This window comes from Bison bison, unplaced genomic scaffold, assembly GCF_000754665.1.
Source record: "Bison bison bison isolate TAMUID 2011002044 unplaced genomic scaffold, Bison_UMD1.0 scf7180017864456, whole genome shotgun sequence".
Classification (NCBI taxonomy): Eukaryota; Metazoa; Chordata; class Mammalia; order Artiodactyla; family Bovidae; genus Bison; species Bison bison.
This window is the reverse complement of record NW_011495018.1, coordinates 25636022-25653713: the sequence shown is the minus strand read 5'-3', so window position 1 is coordinate 25653713 and position 17692 is coordinate 25636022. Positions and strand designations below refer to the sequence as shown.

The following is a 17692-nucleotide window of genomic DNA, read 5'->3' as shown; positions in this document are numbered from 1 at the left end:
TCAAGCTTCTGCTGCTGCTGCTGCTGCTAAGTCGCTTCAGTTGTGTCCGACTCTGTGCGACCCCACAGACAGCAGCCCACCAGGCTCCCCCGTCCCTGGGATTCTCCAGGCAAGAACACTGGAGTGGGTTGCCATTTCCTTCTCCAATGCATGAAAGTGAAAAGTGAAAGTGAAGTCTCTCAGTTGTGTCTGACTCTTTGCGACCCCATGGACTGCAGCCCACCAGGCTCTTCCGTCCATGGGATTTTCCAGGCAAGAGTACTGGAGTGGGGTGCCATTGCCTTCTCCGTCTCAAGCTTCTAGAGCCAGTCTTAGGCTCTGGTTTTAGGCAACTGAGCCTAGGATGTTTTTCTGTTTTCTCAAAAACACTTTATAAGCTGCTCCAGAGATGTCAGCTCCACTCTTGTTTCCGTCTGTGGTAACACTATTCTCTTAGGCACTCAGGCTTGGAATCTTGAAGTTGTCTTTACCTGTTTCTTCTCCTTCATCTCTGCCCCAAGCGAGTAAACACATTATGCTTCTTCTGTGTCCCTCTTCATTTCTTACACCCTGCTGTCATCAAGCTAGTGAGATGGATTCCTATTAAGTCTTTCTACCTCTAGAAGAACATGCTTCATCAGCCCATCATATCCATCAGCGACCAATTAGTCTTTCCAAATGGACTTCTATTATGTCTCTGCCAGATTCTAGAACCTTGGGGGCTCCTGTTGTTTGTAAGATAAAATTCAAGCTCTTTAGCAGGTATTCAAGACCCTCTACCAAATCTTATTCTACTTATAGAAACTTATGCTCATTTATGCCTGTGTAAGAACATTTCTTTCAGATCAGGCTCATTTCCTAATTATTTTCTGAAAATATTCATGTGTTTTAGGTTCCAAGCCTTTGTCTTCCTCTGGACTCCTGATTCTCCATCTTTTCCTTCAAAGCTCACCTCTTCAATAAAATCTTCCTTCCTTTTTCTCTGAGCCCCCTAGCACTGATGAATATCATTATCTGCATCATTTTCATCATTACCATCATATACCATCATCAGTATTAAAAACCTAAGTAATAATAAGCCTAGGGCTTCCCAGGTGGCACAGTGGTGAAGGATCTGCCTGCCAGTGCAGGAGATATAAGAGATGTGGGTTCAGTCTCTGGGTTGGGAAGATCCCCTATAGGAAATGTCATCCAATTCTAGTATTCTTGCCTGGAAAATTCCATGGACAGAGGAGCCTGGTGGGCTACAGTCCATGAGGTCTCAAAGAGTCAACGTGACTGAGTGACTGAGCACACACACACGTATAATAAGCCTGACATTGCGATAAATGTTTTATGCGTTTTTCCTCACTGCGTTATCACTGAGTTCTCAAATAACCCTGTGCGGTGCTTGGTTTAGTGTGCTTCCCCAGCGGCTCAGCAGTAAAGAATCAACCTGCAACGCAGGAGCCACAGAAGATGCAGGTTCAATCACTGGATTGGGAGGATCCCCTGGACGAGGGCATGGCAACCCATTCCAGTATTCTTGCCTGGAGAATCCAAAGGACAGAGCAGCCTGGCAGGCTATAGTCCATAGGGTGGCAAAGAGCCGGACATGACTGAAGCAACTGAGCACGCCCACTTATAGATGTGTGTTTGTGTGTGTGTGTGTGTGTGTGTGTGTATTAGTCACATTCGACTCTGCTGTGTCTCCGACTCCAAAATGTGTTCATTTAACAACACTGTTATCCTATTGAATTTGTTCTAACTGCTTCCTACTCATTTGTCCTTTATTCATTTATTTATTGAAAATAGTGATTGAGGGCCAAGGGAGTGGATACTGGGGACTTAGTAGGACCTTTGTCCTCACAGAGTTTTATCTAATTGCTTTTTTGTATCCCTTTACTAATTGTCCCTCTCTCTGAGCTTCTGCCTCCTCTCTAATCTTTCCAGGAGAGGGCTGTATCAAAATTTCGCTGATATGCTATGTTATTTTGCCTATCATTTCATGATGGTTCAGATGTTGTGTTTAAAATGACACATATTATCCCTTGGCTTCCAAGACTGACTCGTGCCATGCTTCCTAGTTATTTAGTGAGAAATGATCTTGTCTCCCCAAGACCACATGACACTTTCTGAGAGCATTCCTTAGTTGTCTAGATTAGGTGATCCATAGGCTCGTAGACATTTGGGAAGCTGAACACTTATTCTAGGGACATGCCTGACCTCAGACAGTTTTTTGCAGGACCTCAGTGGCCCTTGGTGATGACAGATTTGCATCCTTAGAGCATAGATCTGCATTTTGAAAGCAAAGAGAAGCCATTTGGAGCTTGATCAGATGCACAGAAGTTTGGAGATGGCAGGACCTTTGAGATCATTGATTTCAACCCTCTCATTTTATAAAAGAGGAAAGTACTCAAACTGTGGATCATTGTTTTTGGTTAGAAACTAGGAGTGTCGATAACCACAGGATTCTGGAAATGCAATCGACCTTAACTTATGGGACTTGTTGAATGCTGAAGTTTGAGTCGCTGGAGATAGTCAACACACTGTGTTGCTGCCAGTCCTAGTATTTGTTAACGGGCTGGGAGGCACTGTTCCCAACCTGGCCTCTGTCTCCTGTCAGCATCTTGACCTGACCAACTGAGCACTACCTTTTCCCCAGAGAAGCAACCTGTGTCAGGAAAGGTACTGAGTTCCAGAGACTCCTAGGGGACATGAGCTTGAGGAATCTGTGTGTATGTTGAGAGGAGTAGGCTGGCTTCCAGAGCTAAGACCCATATAGGCTCTCACATGGATTGGCAGTGAGTGTCTGTTGGTACAAAACACCATCCTTTCTTTCCAGTGATGCTTTTGGCCTGGAACCTTGTGTTCCAAAGACTCCAGACCCAGGTGTCTGGGATGAAGTATTTTCCTGTTTAATAGATTGCTTAGGCTCTAGGCAGTGCCTATCTTCATTTCATGAAATCCTTCTTGTTTTCCAGAGGGGAAATAAGGGATGGTGATGAGATGGTTTTAGGAAGGAATGGAAGTATATCCAAGAACTAAGCTGATTCTTGCACTGTGCTTTATGTAGATTTTCTCATTGGATTCTCTCAACAACTCTGCCTGGTATCAATGATTATGCCTATATCAGAGATGGGGAAAGCGAGGCCTAGAAAGCTAAGGAAATGTGCCAGTGTCATATTGCTAGTAGGTGGGAGGATAGGAATTCCAACATAGTTTTGACTTCAAACACTCTTGTTTTTAATACTTGTGTAGTACCTCCTCTTAGGAATGTCTTTGGAGTTCCCCTGAAAGGATGAATCTGTGAAATCTCCCCTCTGTGACACTTTGTGGGGCTCAGTCACCACTGCTGCCAGTTAGTAGCCAGGCATCGGAGTAGCGTGCATGGGATCTGGAATCTGTTGACCAAGGTTCAAGTTTCAGTGTTGTCATTTGCTTTAGTCACTTAACCTTTCTCAGTCTCTATTTCCTCATTTTTATGACAAAGATAAAATGTCTATGTCAAAGGGTCCTTGTGAGAATTAAATAAAATATCTCAAGAGAAAGTGTTCTGTGTAAAGTACCATGCAAATGTTAGTTCCTTAAATGCCACAGTGACTTAGAGCAGCTCTCTTCTGAGAAATCAGTCACTGAGCCCAAGTGTGTGCCAACAACTTGATCCCTGACCTCAAGAAGCTTATAGTTTGGGTGGGGACAAGAGGCTATGAAAATCAGAGGGCATAGGCCAAATTGTTCTGCAGTGATATAAAGCAGTAAAGAATCAGAGAAAGGGAATATCACTGAAAGGCAGGTTAGATGAGAAGGCTTTATGCAGGAGATGGGATTTGAACTTTACAGGGTCGGGTGGAAGAAGAATGAAGTGAGAACATTTGCAAGAAGTCCATCAGATCAGATCAGATCAGTCGCTCAGTCGTGTCCGACTCTTTGCGACCCCATGAATCGCAGCACACCAGGCCTCCCTGTCCATCACCAACTCCCGGAGTTCACTCAGACTCACGTCCATCGAGTCAGTGATGCCATCCAGCCATCTCATCCTCTGTCGTCCCCTTCTCCTCCTGCCCCCAATCCCTCCCAGTATCAGAGTCTTTTCCAATGAGTCAACTCTTTGCATGAGGTGGCCAAAGTATAGCTTTTATTCAAATTAGAAACGATCTCTTTGTAAGTTGCAGTCCTCCTGGGACCCAGTTGTTTGGCATAGAGCAGGAGTTCTCAAAGTGTGATCCTGGGAACCCTGGGGAATATCCATGATCCTATCAGCAGATTAATGAAGTCAAAGCTATTTTTAAATTATAATAAAATGTTATGGGCTTTAAAAAAAATTCTCATTCTCAAATGTACAGTGGAGTTTCTAGAAGTTGTATGACATATGTGATATCATAATGATCAAGCACAGATGTAGATATAATCCAACTGTTTTCCATTAAGTGAGATGTTAAGGGACTCGGCAAAAAATGTAAAACAGTGCAGTGCTTTCTCACTAAATTATTTTTGCTTGAGAAACTCCAGTTTCTTTATCATAAAAAAAACTATTTATTACTTTAAAATAAATTCATAAATATTGTAAAATTTTGCCAGATGTAATTTCTAAAATTGCAAATTTGTGAATGTAATGTATGAATTAATTTTTACGAGTATAAAGGAGTCCTGAATCATAAAAGTTTGGGAACCACTGTTAAAGACAAAGCATTTTAATGTGAAGACAGGATTAAGGGCTTATATTTTTGCAATACATGTTGCCAACACACCTATGTCTGGAGATTTTAAAATAGTTATGCCCAGTGTTGGCCAGTATTCCCGGAAACCGGCGCTTCCATGTACTGTTAGTGGAAGTGCAGATTGACCAGCATATTTATGTCATATAGAATATTTTATAACAAGAATGTTAATGATAATTTTTACCCTTTGAACTAATAATTGCACTTACACGAATGTACTTTAAGGAAACAAATAGAGATGCACATAAAGATTTATGTAGAAGAATACACACTAAAGTTATTTAATGTAAACATTTGGCCAGAAACCAACCATCTGACCAAGAAGGCAGTTAAAGTAATTTATGATACGTTTGTACATTGAGATGCTGTAAGGCTTTGAAAATTATTTTGGAAGGCTATGTCGCAGCATGGGGAGATATTTAAAATGTTAAGTGGAAAAGTAGGACAGCAAACTGTATACAGAGAATGACTCCCAATTTTGTAAACATACACATACCCACAGATCAGAGAAAAAAAATACTAAAATATTAAGTGGATTTTTCTCTGTATAGCATGGCTATAATTGATGTCTGTGTTGCACATTATTCTTTTCTATATTCTATGATATTTCTATCATTGCTTTTCAGTCCTTTTATATGTATTCTAAAAATACCCTAGAGTATGGCATTCATTTTCCCTAAAGCCATGGGCACCAGTTTGATGAGGCAGTCCATGTCACCTGGACTTAATGAACCCTGCCTCGGGTCTCAGAGGAGCGTTTCTTTAAGGGCCACAGGATGCTTTAAGAAATACTCTGTGACTTGGGAACAAACCCAACTTCTGGCTAATTGCTTATTTTTCTTACTTAACCTTTCTAAGGAAAGCTTTAAAAAACTGAGATTGGTTTTCAAGCCCGATAGCTCTGATCTCGTGTCAAGTGCATTTGGAATGTAGAATGTGCTCAACAGGGCAATGTTTAAATAATATATAGGGAGCATAGCCATTAACATATAATTCTTTTAGAAGAAGAGATAAGTGAGATTTCAGATTTCTGGGCCCATGAGGAGATGGAGTGCCTATGGTTCCTGAGATCCACTCTTGGGTATCTGGGAATTTCCTTTTCTTCCTTGGGCTGGGCAATGTCAGGTGCTGGCATAACTTTAGTCTTCTTTCTTCCCCAGATGACCAGTAAGATAAACTGATAGAACCAGCTCTGCCTGAAGGAACATCTGCTTTGCTGTTAGTCTCTCCCAGGAGAACCTTTCATAAGCAGCAGGGAATCTGAATGTGACTATTTCAGTCCCTGGAACACATTTGCTCAGCCTGCATATCTAAACTGCATGGCGTTATTCAGCGTGCATTAGGGGTTAAAAGAGATAGGCAAGAAGCTCCCTGACCTCAGAGGACTTATTCTCTCTGGAAAAAGGAACCTCATGCACAAAAAGTTAAATAATGACATAAAACAACAGCAGAGGAAAAAAGAGGTGTATCCCTAGGGAGTAGGTACAGTGCTCCCTGAGAGTGACGCTGATGCTGAGTGCTAGGAAACCAGAGGCAGGAAAGATGAGAGGCTTCTCGGAGGAAGATGGAAGCAAGAGGAACCACTGTCTTCTCTACAGAGCTGGTTATTCAGAGGAGAAATAGACCATTTTGATGGATTAATTAATGCCTTGAGTGCTTACCACATAGAAGGCATAATGCTTATGCCAGAGAAGAAAACGATTTACAAATGAATGAGGCACAGAGCTTAGCTTTTCCAGGGTAGAGAGATGGTCTGAAGGCTCCCCATGAGTTCACATCTCTCCATTAGGCAGCTACCCATTTTATCCTGGGGCTTTCTAGTTGTGCACAGACAGACATAATTGTGTGCATGTCATAGGGACTCAACTGGCTGCATGTAATTTTAAAGGGAAATGGTAAACATCTACTCCCCAGAGAGAAATGCCTTGCTAAAACTGTCCAGAACCTTCTAGTTGGTGCCTCATTATTTTTTTCCCCAGGAAAACTTGCTGAAAAAAAGTGAAGTCTGTTTTCCCTAGACTTTAATTTCTACCTGCTGGAGGCTATCTCTGATTATGCGTAGCAACCCCTCTATCTTCCCATGTGCCTTATGTTCGCTGATTGCTCATATGGTGGGGATGAGATGGCCTTAGCCTGCCCACTGGTGCTTATGTAACTACAACTTACCTTCTATTTGCTGAGAGATGTATGAGACAGGTTCTCCTCCAATGATCACATTATTGTTCCACCATGAGGTCTCCCAACAACTGACAGTGAAGCGAACTGCATGATATTAGGGCTATTTAAGCTTCATGGTAATCCTGCGAAGGCGATATTTATATTCCCATTGAGCAGATATGAAATAGGAGACTTATGTAATTAGTCTAAGGTTGCACAGGCTGGATTTGAAACCAAATCTGCTTGACTCTGAAACGAATCCTCTTATGGTTATGCCAGGGCTGTCTTTTTGAATGCAAATGCTTATCTATAATAGAGTTCCTCACAGATGTGTTAATTTACTGATCTGCCTTGTAACTGTTCTGTAACAAATCACTTTATTGTGATTATTTTTAACTGCATGAGTGATACATGGATATATTTTTGTTTTGAAAACATTATAACATTACAAATAAACTCTAGTTCTTATAGCCAATCAACCCACCCTGGACCCCTAATCAGAGGTAATTTCTATTACCATGCATTTGTGTTTTCCTCTAGAAATTTTAAAATGCACTTGGATACACACTTCTAAACTGAATGGAAATATATCGGTTTGTTTTGTCTGGGTACACTGTTTGTGTCTTTAATGCATTATTATTCAGCAGCCTTTTTCATTTAGTCATGTCTTAGAGACGTTTCTAGGTCAATAATCTTGATATTACCTGATTCTTTAATGCTATTGTATAGTGTATGTGTATGTGTGTTGTATAAAATACACTATATTCATGTGAATAACGGAGAAGGCAATGGCACCCCACTCCAGTATTCTTGCCTGGAGAATCCCATGGACAGAGGAGCCTGGTAGGCTACAGTCCCTGGGGTCGCTAAGAGTCAGACACGACTGAACGACTTCACTTTCACTTTTCACTTTCATGCATTGGAGAAGGAAATGGCTACCCACTCCAGTGTTCTTGCCTGGAGAATCCCAGGGACGGGGAAGCCTGGTGGGCTGCCGTCCATGGGGTCGCACGGAGTCGGACACGACTGACGCGACTTAGCAGCAGCAGCATGTGAATAAAGGTGCAATCAATGGGATGCCGCCTCCTCTCACAGGTCTGCTCATGCTGTTCCCTTTCTCTGGAGGACTTCTTTCCTCCCTTCACCCATATGACACAAACAGGCCTCTTGGCTGATAGTGTTGAGGTCTTTTGTCATTTTGAGTCCTCAGAATAACAATCCAGCAACCCTATTTTCTGAACTGAGATTCTTCAGTGAGAATTGAAGTGTTCATACTTCAATGGGAAAGACCAAAGATCTGAATGTTCTGTCTAACTCCCCACACCCCATCCTTCCCTCCCAGATCTGAGCTGGAACGGTACTGCTGGTGGGTCTACATTTTATTTTATATAAACTATGAATTCTGCATGATCTGGTCTGCAGAGTCAGGTAACCGTCAATTCCCTGTACTTGGAACACTATGGTGACTCTCACTCAGATAGCCAGGGCAGGAGAACATTAATTATTCTGTATCATTGTGTCTCTCTTTGTGAAACGAGATAATGAGGCTGTGGAGTCGGATGACATGAAGAATTGTGGAGAGCTGTGTGAGCTTCCGCCTGGGCTTCAGCCTGTCTGTGGTTTTTCTGAAGTAGGGGATAGGGCCAATACCCACATAGGAGGGAAGCTATTTAAATCACTGGCCTTTGGTGTGAAGTCTGAAATTAGTTTCCTGGCTGGTTATTTGTGGTCAGGTTGGGCTTCTGCCACTCCAAAGACATGAATTAATGTGGTTTTAGACACTGGCCCTAAGACTGGGAGTGGAACAGGCCAGAGGGGAGCATCAGTGATTTTCCCATTTGGATGGTAAAGACTCTCTGGGCAGCCAGGGGTCTGGAGCTGCATTGTGGAAACTCGTGACCTGTCTGCAGAGTGGGCTGAGGTTCACTGCACACGGGAGCCCCTCATTGCCTCTGGTGTTTGATTGTTGGCTGTTCTCACTGTAGTGTAGGTCAGTGCAGCACACTCAGGGGGAATGGTTGGGGGTCTGGCACTGGGAAGCATGGGCCCTCCTTTTGATTCCCCAGCAGCTGGGCCATAGTGTATTTTCATGGCACAATTGGAAACAGTAGCTAAAAATTCCTTAATGATTAATTGGGCATCCATGTGCCTCACCCCCTAAGAGTAAGGAGTTTATAAATCAAGGGAAAAAAACAAGATGATTGTCCTTGAGAAAAAGACAATCTGGGTGAGTAGTCATAAAAATGACAGCCATACACATTTATACACAAGGTTTATCAGATGCTAAACTGAGTTTCTCACTATTCTCTATGGAGTACTTAAAATAGCGACCCTACTGTTCAGAGAAGTGAAGAGCACGTGGTCTAGTTTGCCCAGTCCTGTGTATAGTTGTCTTTGCCCTGCTTCTGTCTTCCTTGTTTTCTCTATTTAGTGCTCTGCACTTTTGGAGTTTCAGAATATATTTATTTTATTTGTTATTTTTCTTTTAAGGAGCTTTTAGTCATTGCTGAAAAGAGCACATATGCGTATTCAGAGAATAAATATGGAACTTCTAATGCTGTTGATATATTCAGAGGAGAGTGTGGGCTGAAGTTGTAGGAAAAGTCTCCACGATGTAGTTAGTACTAGAACTGGGAGTCAGAAAGGAGGAAATCCGGACACTTGCCAGCCATAATCTCACTGGGAGAGTGGGAAAGGGGAGGAAAGAGGGCAGACTACACACACCTGAGTGTCAGGCTGAGGCAGACACTTAGACCTGATGGCAACCAGGCAGGGAATGGTGAGACAGGGCATCAGATACCTTGGCTGAAATCTTGGGAAGCTGTCTGAGAGACAAAAGTGAAGTGGAAGCCTGGCTGTTGGTAGGGATGGTAGGGGTTGATATTGCAGTCAGCTAGACTAGTGCCCCACAAGTTATCCCCTGCATGCTCTTGTAAATATGCTTTATTGCAACACAGCACACCCATTCAATCGGGTATCCTGCTTGGCTTGTTTTGAACTATAAGAGCAGAGCTGAGTAGTTTTGACAGAGATCATCAAAACCGAAAATACTTACACTCTGGCCCTTTTACACGAAACAGCTCACTGCCTGTGCTAAACTGCCTCATAAGTGCCCCTGACTTGGGTGCAGCAGAGGGCAAGCCCAGTATCTAGCACATAGTCAACGCCATAATACAGAACAGACAGATATGCATGAAGAACTAAGCAACATAAAATAAAACTGCTAACAGGAAAAGGAACTATCAGGACTGAGGTGGTTTACTAATTTTAGATAATATCACAGAGAAGGGAGTCCACCGGGAAGACGAAAGACGTATAAGAGAATCAAAGAATGAAAGACTTGGTATTTCGTAGTTCCTTCTCAGGGACAAGCCTTGGAGGGGGAGGGGGAGCTGAGGAGCACAGGTGGGAGACAAGGGGCAGGCAGCTGGCAGGATTAGGAGAGCCGTGCGTCCGCCCATCCTGAACATCTGGTGGCCCCATAAGAACTGGCAGCATGCCCTGCAGAGCCCTCTCACCTCTGGCAGGAACGTGGTGCTGGGAATGCAGAGTGGGCTGGGGTGGAGGTGGGGGGGTGAGTACTGAGCTCCAGCTCAGTTCTAATGGGAAGCCGACTTGGCTGCGTTGGCTGGAAGTTTTTCTTTTCTTTCTTTTACTTTTAAAATAGCAGCCCATATGTTTGTTGCCACCAGCCTCTCCACTAGAAGCTCATCAGAGGAATGGGAGCTTGCTGGGTGGATGAAAGTATACTATATTCACAACTCAGCTCTGGAAATTGTCATCGAGAAAGCGGCCTTGGGTTGCTACCTGGGTTATGACAGGTTAGGTTGGTGAGGTAAGGCGGTGCTCCCAGAGTGTACTGGCCCACATGGAGGTCTTCTGGAGGCTTATCAAGATGGGACAAGAGCTCCTAAATAGTTAGAGGGCTCAAACCCGGAGTCCTAGGGGAGTTGAAGAGGGTAGACATCTAGTCTACCAGTGAGCCTGGGGTACCTGGGGAGGAATGTGAGTAGTTGGCAGCTGGGAGGCTCAACCTGACAGCAAGCAGGTCCCTGGCAGGGTGGAGCCACAGAGCAGATGCCCAACAGTGATGCAAATGGGAAAACAAGAGATGGTTGAGTCTTGAGGCCAGGACTCAGGGTCCAGCTACTAACTGGATTCAGTTGCTCTGAAATTGAAGATTTTGGACACAGAGAAAGCTGTTACAAGACTGGTCAGGAGCTGTGGACTCGGGCCCTGGCAATAAAGAAGGACTCAGTTTCTGGAGCTGGAGACTAAGGGAGTGTCTCTTTGAAGGTACAGCCCCCTTAGAGAAAAATTTGTCAATAACCAGCAGAGAAGTTATGTTTAGGGTATGAGAGTTGTGCATGGGGTATGAGTTGTAATTTCACATCAAGATGTCTATCTGGAAAAGACTTGTGTAAAAATGGTGATTGAAATATTTATCATAGCAAATTTTAAAAGACAAAACATTTATCAGAGTCTGAAAGGATAAATAGACAATGGTTTATTGGTAAACTACAATGCTCCGCAGCAGTTAAAATGAATGGATTATGGCTAGGTGTGTCAACATGCATAAAATCCTCCAAACTGAATGTTGGACAAAACAAACTAGCTGCAGAACATATATCCTGTGGGATAACATTTATGTAAATGTAAAAACACTTGAAAAGATAATCAAGTATTTGTGTTGATGGACAACATATACATCTAGTGGTAGATTTATGGTTGGCATCTTGTAGTTTTCTGTGTGTTGGAAATAATTCATAATGAAAGACAACAGAAGAGCAAGAGGTACACACACACACACACACACACACATACACACAGAGCAGTGGAATAACCTTCTGCAACTGGAGGAATCTGAGTAGAGACACAGAAGCTGGGAGCACTGTGGCTGGGCACCTCTCACACGCTGCCTGCCAGGTTAGCTGTGTGTTCTGAGCTGTTCCAAATGGTAACTGGCCCAGGGCCCAGCCCATGGCAGGTGCCCAGTGCATGTGTGGCATCTCCAGCTTTCTGGACATTTCAGCTTTAGGAGTTTAGCATCAGGATTTGGGAAGTTAGCTTTAAAATAGGGAAATGAGCCTGCTTCCTCTAAGTGACGCTGCCAGCAGATGTCTAGAGTCACGAGGTGAAGGATGATCTGCTTTTTTGTCAAAGTGACTTCTCCAGGCACTGCTGGCTCTGGCAGTGGTGCAGAGGCTTCTGCCAGCTGCCCCTAGCCCAGGGGAAGGAAGCCCACCACACTCTGTGGTCAGCACAGTGTGCAGTGACCATGCTAGAAAGGACAGAGTCTAGGCCTCCTTTGGTCCAGGGCCCACTGGCTCCTTGAGGCACCCTCACTGAGTGAGACTTGTGTCTATGTGCCTGCTTGAGCAGCCGCTGCCCCAGAAGCGAAGGAAGCTGAGCCATGGCATATCCTTTGTTGGGAAGCTCCTACCCTCAGCAGCCACTTTTGGAAAAGAACAAAGTCAATGTGAGTTGGTTGTGCAGCTTCCAGAAAGAGAAACTATGCGTCATGTTAAGTACACTACCTTTGATGAGGATTATTTGGATTCTGGAAGGAAGTCTATTGTGACACCAGTCATGAAAGGAGACCTGAGAATTTCGCTCTTACAAGCAAGATGTTTGCTATATATAGCATGAAGAAAAGTTTTTAGTTGGAAACAGCTTAGCACTGTGTTGGTAGGATAATAAGATTTAAAGTCCAGAAGGGGCCTTATGATTATCTGAGTTAAAACTCTTGTGTTGAAGATAGAATGGGGCTTGGCAAAGATTCTCTTCTTGACCAGGCTCTAGTCAGAGTCCTCTGAGCTCTTTTCACCTAGGGCCAGTCCTTAGATATGTCCTCAAGAGCCCATTTTTAGCAACAATCCTGCTAAGTGAGTTTAGCCAGAATCCCCACCACCCCTCACAATATCTCATTGCACTCCATATCTGATGGAAGTCCTCATCCCCAACCATAACCCAGGTGACATCTGATCACCCCAGCCTGCCTTCAGCAAGAATCCTGTCAGTCAGCAAAGAATTTCTATACCTTCTTAGTAATGTTCTATCCACTGATTCCCCACCCTTCTCTTTGGCTTTAAGTTCCTACATTTTCCTTGGTGTATTTGAAGTATGGTCTAATCTCCCTTCTCTATTTCAAAACCTCATTACTGTGGTCCCTATACCTGTTGCAATAGTCCTGAATTATGTCTGCCTTGCCATTTTAAGAAATGTCAGGGTGATTCATTCTTTAACAGACGTAGAGAAGACTTTTCCAGGGTAATACTTTGAGTACATTTCAGAGTCAGTTCTTTACTCTAGATTCCAAGTTCAATGTTCTTTCCCCACCTGGTGCTATCTTTGTGCCTTCAGGACTGTAGAATCAAGAAGCAGTTTGTTCTATAAAATTTTTTTATTTGTATTAATAAAAATATACTATTGATAGTCTCTCGAGATTATGATATGTCTTCTCCCCTGCCCTGGATAGGATAGGAGATCAGAATGACTGGTCATTTAACCTTACTTCTAGTGTCATTTAACTTGATGCTAGATCCTTCCCTGGTACCAGATGCTAAAAGACTTTACCATTCTGCAAATTGGGCCAGCATCTGAAGTATCAGGTATGTTTTCTAGGTGTGGCTCTCTGTTGAGTTGTCATTGGACATCAGCAGGTGTTTGAGAACATGTGAGTAGATTTAGACAGATTCATGTATTCATTAACCCTTGAAAATAAAAACAAAGCAAAACAAGACAGTAATCAGTAGATTTTCAGCACACTTAGTACCATGTATGGTGCAATGCATTGGGCTGTTATAAGAAATGGCTTTTTGCTCTTGCGGAAGTATAGCTGAGGAAAAAGTTACAGAATAAAAAAAATAGTATGATCACAACAATAGGATAAACACTAGAATAGTAGAATGTGTGAGGTAGTACAAGCACACGAAGGAAATGGAGATTAATTCCCCAGTGAGAAAGTTGGAATTTCAAAAATACGATGTTAAAGAAAAGAAGAAGGAAAAGAAAGAGAGAAAAAACGAACAAACAAAAACAAACAAGGTCGTGAAAATTATAAAGAAAGTACAGGTACAAAATTGATAACTAATACCTGTGGCGGATTCATTTTGATATTTGGCAAAACTAATACAATTATGTAAAGTTTAAAAATAAAATAAAATTAGAAAAAAAAAAAGTTGGAAGGAGGGTGATTAAATAGAGTTGAGAATAAAGATTAGAGAGAAATTTACTAAGTAAAGGAAATAGGGGGTAGAGATAGCTCAGACAGAGAGGAATGCTGTGCCACAAATGTAGGCAATAAAAATTCAGGACATTCAGGAGCTGAATGAGGCTGGAGAGGAAGGGGCAGAGGAGCCAGTGGCTGGAAATGGGTCTAGTAAGGGAAGTTACACCCAGACTTTACAAGACTAAGCTTGAAAGATACAACTTCACTGTGTGTAGGCAGTGGGTGATTACTACCAGGGAGTAAGGTGGACAGACCTGTGTGGTTGACATATAGCCTGATGACAGCATGGAGATTGGTGGGAGGGGGAGAAGTTTGAAGAAAAGCATCTGATTGGGGGATTGTTGCAAAAACGATGATGCACTAGCCACTGCATTGGATGAGCACGAGACGATCAGGGGTCTCAGTTATTTAGGAGATAGAATCATTAAGACCCGGAGACTGAGCTGGGTTCGAGAGATAAAGGCAAGGATTGCTCTCATTGGCAGTGATTCCTAGTGCCGAAGGTAGACAGGAGACAGAAGATAAGAATTGAGTTTTGGGGATGCTGATTATTAAAGTTCGCATAACCAATGACCATGTGGGGCCTGGAGCCTAAGGAAGGATTAGAAATACTGACGTTTGTTTATTCAGTAAATGTGCCAAGAGTGCATGATGTGTAAGATGTTCTGTACATTTTGAAAGAAGACATGAAGGTCCTTTGTATTTTCATTTATGTCTATTTATTTTTTGACGTTTCAGAATGCCTACATCCTGTTAGGAAGTTTCCAACATGTTGTATTTTTTATCCTCGTAAATGCCCTGTAAGATTAGATTATCCCCATTTTTTTGAGTAGGAAATTTGAGGCTCCAGCAGGTGCAGTAACCTGCACTTGGTCCTGAAACCAGGGATCTGCCCATCTAAGAATGAACTAGAGTTTGCTGTGCCCCACGTTCATGCTCTTTCCTCTTCCCATAGCATTCCCTGAATTTCCTCGTCCTTGAGGACTTTATGTTGTGGCGAGGGAAACAGAATATAAGGAAACTAATCATGACAATATCAGAAAATCAAAGAGTACATTTCATGCACAGTATGTGCCTTGGGTGTACAACTGATGGGGAACTTTGCACTTGTGCAGAGAAGAAATGAGCGGCAACCAGGGAGAAGGCCAGCGAAGCCTTACCAGAGGGTGGGTACTTAAGCCAGGCCTGGGACACTTGGCTTATAAAGCTAAGCTGTGGGCCAAGGCAGAAGCAGATTAAAGTTAGAAGGTGGGTAAATCGAGGGAGATTAGATTAGAAGGTAATCAAGGAAAAGGCAAGGGCAGGTAGTTACTGTTACTAAGAGAGCACAGGGCCAGAGTTGGAATGCAGGCACCCCTGGGGTTACCTGACCGTAGAGATGGTGAGTAGTCCTCTGTGGCTTCCTGCAGCTCCAGTGGGAGAGATTTCCTGAGTCTAGCTAAGGAAGGTGATGGCAGACAGAATGAGAACCTGATGATACAGGTCCTGAAAAGGGAGGGAGGTGTATGGGGTGGGGGTGGGGAAGCGAGGCGGGAGCAGCAGGAAGCTTGGCTTCTTGAATCCACTTTTGGGTACTGGCTCTCCCTCCTCCATGGAAAGGAGAGAGGCGGGATGGAAAGGAAGGAGCTTGTGGATTGGTTGGCCTGCCTTTGTTCTCAGAGCCCTGGCTCGTGGTCTTAGTCAGAGCACCCAAAGGAGGAACAGGTAGCCAGCAGGAAATTGGCATGGAGAACGAATGGTAGCCGCTCAGTGTTGCTGGCTTTTCCCCCGATGCACCATTGCTCCTTTGGGAAGGAAGCATCAGACTCTGCTGCGTGTGGCCGGGTTTGGCTGTTGGATCCCGTGAGGCTCCTGGATGCAACACTTCCTGCCCCTCTGAGGGTCTCCTGATTTCAGGCTCAGTAGAGGGGCGTGAAGGTGGTTGTACCTCAGAAGGTCTGGCCTTTCTCCCTGTTGCTCCCCCAGCAGGGACTCAGGCCTCTCCGCACAGAGCTCTGGGAGGATAGAGGGCTGAGCACCGGAGGCAGCCTACCTCCACAGCTCCTGTCACCGCACCACTTCACAAAGGGCAGGAAAGTAGGTCTCTGAGAAAGTCCAGGAACAAAGGGGAGCAAGCTTAGGTAGTAAGCAGATGCATTAGTCTAATTGCTGTTCTAAAATTAATGGGGCCTTTTATCTCAGAGGAACACTTTCTAAGCACTCATGTAATTTGGGAACAAAGATGCAGGTTGGGGTAGAGCTGGGCTCCCCTGGAAACACAATCCCCCATTTGGTAAAACAATCTTTTCCTTTCTTTCTTCCTCTTTTACCTGCAGATCAACAGATTATGGCACCACCTATGAAAAGCTGAATGACAAAGTGGGTTTGAAGACTGTCCTCAGTTACCTCTATGTCAACCCCACCAACAAAAGGAAGGTGAGAAGGGGGATCATTGGGTCCTGAGCACTCCCTGTGGAGTGGCAGGGAAGCCAAAGGCCAAGAGTTCAGAAAAAGACCGTAGCCATGGAGTCACTTGCAGAACGTCTATTTTATATGTCAAGAGCACCATGGACACTGTAACTCAAACAAGTGCCTTGAGATAGTAGTGACAGTAATAACAACCACAATGGTAAAATGATGTAACTATTTTAGGAGCTTCTCTGTGCCACGGAGGGCTTGTGCTGTGTGCTTTACACACTTTATCTCGTGTGTCCTCACAGTGAATCTCTAGGGTACAAATGATTACTATCCCCATTTTACAGGGGAAGAAACTGAAGCTCAGAGAGTTTAAGTAACTTTCTAGCTTAAAGCCAGACAGTAACAGATAGTATGGTGATTAACAGATCTGGGATTTGAGAATGGGTTGGCTTGACTCTGGGTTTCCCAGGTGGCGCAGTGGTAAAGAACCCACCTGCCAATGCAGGAGACATGTAAGAGATGTGGGTTCTATACCTGGGTTGGGAAAAATCTCCTGGGTGAAATTGTATAAGGTCAGACTTTGCTCACAGAGACCTCTTGGAAGAAGGGGGCCTGGGTTCCACAGAATGATGGATGATTATAGAAAATAAGTGCTGTATGATCTATTGGCTGTGGGGAGATGTGATATTTCCCAAGCGAGGGAGGCACTCCTTCCTATTCAGAAACTTAGGCAGGTCTGGCCCCAGTAGATACCCCACAGATACGAAAGGCCATTTCAGGGTTTCTAATTTGCCAACAAAGGTCCATCTAGTCAAGGCCATGGTATTTCCAGTGGTCATGTATGGATGTGAGAGTTGGACTGTGAAGAAAGCTGAGCGCCAAAGAATTGATGCTTTTGAATTGTGGTGTTGGAGAAGACTCTTGAGAGTCCCTTGGAATGCAAGGAGATCCAACCAGTCCATCCTAAAGGAGATCAGTCCTGGGTGTTCATTGGAAGGACAGATACCGAAGCTAAAACTCCAATACCTTGGCCACCTCATGTGAAGAGATGACTCATTGGAAAAGACCCTGATGCTGGGAAAGATTGGGGGCAGGAGGAGAAGGAGATGACAGAGGATGAGATGGCTGGATGGCATCACCGACTCAATGGACATGAGTTTGGGTAAACTCTGGGAGTTGGTGATGAACAGGGAGGCCTGGTGTACTGTGATTCATGGGGTCACAAAGA

General features: G+C 43.8%; 1 protein-coding gene across 1 annotated transcript in view; it reads left to right on the top strand.

Moving 5' to 3' along the window:
* Positions 1–17692, top strand: part of SORCS3 (sortilin-related VPS10 domain containing receptor 3) — a 640372-nt gene that overhangs the window by 268454 nt on the left and 354226 nt on the right. Inside the window, exon 3 of the mRNA XM_010859391.1 lies at positions 16383–16482. Within this exon, the coding sequence (XP_010857693.1) occupies positions 16383–16482 (100 nt within the window). The remainder of the gene's footprint in view (positions 1–16382; positions 16483–17692) is intronic.